The 3408-nt window shown below is 45.2% G+C and overlaps 1 protein-coding gene across 1 annotated transcript; it reads right to left on the bottom strand.

Moving 5' to 3' along the window:
- Window positions 1-1089: 1089 nt before the first annotated feature.
- On the bottom strand, window positions 1090-2553 carry KCNS2 (potassium voltage-gated channel modifier subfamily S member 2; the record flags this gene model as incomplete). Its single annotated transcript, XM_082286960.1, has 1 exon — window positions 1090-2553. Exon 1 carries the CDS (start codon window positions 2521-2523, stop codon window positions 1090-1092), a length of 1434 nt encoding a protein of 477 aa, XP_082143086.1. The 5' UTR covers window positions 2524-2553.
- Window positions 2554-3408: the final 855 nt, after the last annotated feature.

Genomic DNA, 3408 nt, shown 5'->3' with positions numbered 1-3408 from the left:
GGAAAATGGTTTTTTGCTTAGAGTTTCCTTGGCAGAAATTTTAATGGAATTGTCTGTCATCAACACCTGCTTTCAAGCTTTACTGATAAAATTAGATTTTATATCTCAGCATCACATATGGCATCTTTATAATTAGTCTTTTTGCAGTATATGAATGTCAATTCCTAAAATGCTGCCTGTACTGTTCATGTGGGAATATTTCACTTCATTAATCAAATCCAGGTTTTTCATTGGAGCTTCTAATTGTTGAAAGCCCATGTGTCTAATCTCAAAACCATTTTGATGGACTGATAAAACACATCTGCAGCTGCACTGGGACCGAGCTGTGAGCAGATCCCTTCTGGGAATGGGATGCTGAGAGGTCTATATTGGCCTCCATACCTAGAGTCACTTGTGGAAATGTAGTCTTTGAATATGTGGCTATCTGAAAATGAGGGGTAGCCTTCTTCAGAGGGCTCAGTATTGATCTAATCTTGGAAACAGAGGAAGGTCTATGCTTAGGAGATTCTGAAAAATATTACTATACATAACATTTCAGAACATGAACACCCAGATTTTAACACACATACTCAAGAGTAAGCAAACTTAGAGGTGTTTTCAGACAAGTGATGATCAGAATGACTGGTCAGCAATATGGGTAAAAGTGTTCCTGCATCAGTGACTCACAGGTGGCTGTTTTAAACCATTGTAAAATGCATGGGAAGTCCTATACCAGTTCAGATACCAGTATAGGTGATAGGTGATTTTTTCATTACTCATGTCACAGCTGAGAATTTTTATTCCACTTGGGTACATTCATTTCTCTGCTCAGATGAGAATATGCACAAAGTAACAGATCATCACTATACCATTAGCACTAATGTCATGGAAGTGGTAACATTTGTATGGAAAAGTCAGCACTTAGTACCCCTATGCAACAGGATGAAAATGTGCAAACTGTTAACTTGTAATAGAAATGTCTTTAGTTTCTCAAGTGCAAAGTGCAGTGTCAGCAACTCTATCTTCTAGGGAAAAAAAAAGACATATAGGAAAACATTTATAAACATAGCTCTTGGTAGCTCTCATGCAAACTGCTGTCAGACTTGTAGACTAATGCAGTGAATCATTCAGGCTCAACTCACTGGGGGTACTCCTGCTCATATTGGTCAGACTGGCCATAAGGGATTTAACTTTATAAGCATAGTAGTCCCTTAGGTTGACAGATGGAACTTCTTTCATGCCATCACCAAAATCACAGCTTCTCATAGCACTCTCTAACTGCTTCTGACGCCTATAGAAGTGGGAGAATTTATTAAAGATCAGTGTAATGGGAAGCACTACCACTAGGATACCAGCTAGGATGCATGCAGATGCCGTCAACTTGCCAGCAGTGCTCCCTGGCACCACATCCCCGTAGCCAACTGTGGTCATGCTAACAGTAGCCCACCACCAACAAGCAGGGATGGTGGCTAACCCCTCATTCTCTTCTTTCTCAATGGTATAAGCCACTACTGAGAAAATGGAGATGCCAACAGAGAGGTAGAGTAAAAGAAGCCCCACCTCTCTGTAGCTATACTTCAGGGTGGCTCCGAGAGACCTGAGACCTGTGGAGTGTCTAGCAAGCTTTAATATACGGAAGATCCTCATGAGTCTCAGCACTTGTGCAACTCTGCCTAAATTTGCTAAAGTCGGACTACTTTCCACCACCAAGTTGACAATTAATGTAATATAAAATGGAAGGATAGACATTAGGTCAATCAAATTCAGGGCATGCTTGAAAAATTTTAAAAAGTCAGGAGCTACTGCAAATCTCGCCACCAGTTCAAAAGTGAACCATGCAATACCAAAATGTTCCACAATTTCAAAGCGAGGGTCTTCCTCGGGGTTCCCATTGCTGTCAACAATCTGAAAGTCTGGGAGGCTGTTCAGGCACATGGTCACAATGGAGCCCAGCACCACCACTATTGAAAGGACACTGAAGATGCGGCTTAAAACTGAGTACCCAGGATTATCCAAAGCAAGCCAGAGCTGCCTCCTGATGTTTCCAAAGGGCTGTTTGTCAAATTTAGAGGCATCATTGTAGAATGCCAAAATCTCATCAAAAGAAGATGTGGTACTTTCCTGGTCACTTTGTTCCTCCCATTTCTCTTGGTCTGGCTCCATTTTTCTCCCATGGTAGCTATAACTGCAGCAGGAGTCTATAAAGAATTCATTGATTCCCCAGTATTCAATCTCCTGGCTGAAAGAAAACACACAGAGTTCGCCCATCACATGGAGCTTGCCAGTGTTATAAAAATGTAGCACATAAGGAAAGAGCTCGGGGTTCCTGTCAAAATAAAATTCATTCTTGGTGTCATCATAGTCATCACAAAGCTCCAGTATTGACTCCTTTGAGTGGCAGCTCAGCAATTTGCCCAGCCTGGTCTCAGGGAACCTTAATAATGTGTTGGATCTCATCTTTTTCTTAAAGCCTCCAACGTTGATGCTGATCTCATTGTCTTCAAAATTCGCTTCAGATAAAGCCCTCAGACTCTGCCCTGTCATAGTGAGCTCCTTCCAAAGGTGGGTAGGGAATGAAAACCTAGGATACAATTACACAGAAAGTTGGCAGAATGAACAAATCTACAGCATGTTCACCTACTGATGCTTGCTTGCTCTTTTTCTTTTTCTTTCTTTCTTTCTTTCTTTCTTTCTTTCTTTCTTTCTTTCTTTCTTTCTTTCTTTCTTTCTTTCTTCTTTCTTTCTTTCTTTCTTTCTTTCTTTCTTTCTTTCTTTCTTTCTTTCTTTCTTTCTTTCTTTCTTTCTTTCTTTCTTTCTTTCTTTCTTTCTTTCTCTTTCTTTCTTTCTTTCTTTCTTTCTTTCTTTCTTTCTTTCTCTTTAATTCTCTCCTCTCTTTCTCTTTCTTCCCTTCTTTCCTTCTTTCCTTTCCCTCTTCCCCCCTTTCCCCTTTTTCCCCCTTTCACTTGCTTTCCCTCCCTTTTTCTCCCTCTGCCCCCGTTTCTCCCCTTTCCCCCGTTTTCTTTTCTCCCACCTCCCACTGAAGACCTTGAGGGAGGCTCCTTTGTTCCAACTGCAGGCTCCTGTCCCTCCCCTCGCCCTTCACCTGGGCTGCGGCTGTCGCTCCCACCACCCCCCGTTACTCACGGCCTTTGTGCCACCGGCGCCGCGCGGATCTTTCATTCCCTCCCGCCGCTCCCGGCCCCGCCACACAAGGAGCCCCCGCTGGCCGCCGCCGCCCGGGCTCCCGTCCCACGCCGCGCCTCAGGGGCCGGAGCCTCCGCTCCGACCCGCGGGGGACCCGCCCTGCCCGGCTCCGCCGCCCTCCGCGCCCTCCGCGCCCGCCCTACCTGCTGCCTCAGCGGCCGCGGCCCCCCGCCGGCGCGCCCCGCTGCCCCCGGCCCCCGCCCGCCATCGCCGCCGCCCGCGGGG

This window comes from Coloeus monedula (assembly GCF_965178545.1).
Source record: "Coloeus monedula genome assembly, chromosome: 1".
Taxonomy (NCBI): domain Eukaryota; kingdom Metazoa; phylum Chordata; class Aves; order Passeriformes; family Corvidae; genus Coloeus; species Coloeus monedula.
This window is presented reverse-complemented; position numbering and strand designations above follow the sequence as displayed.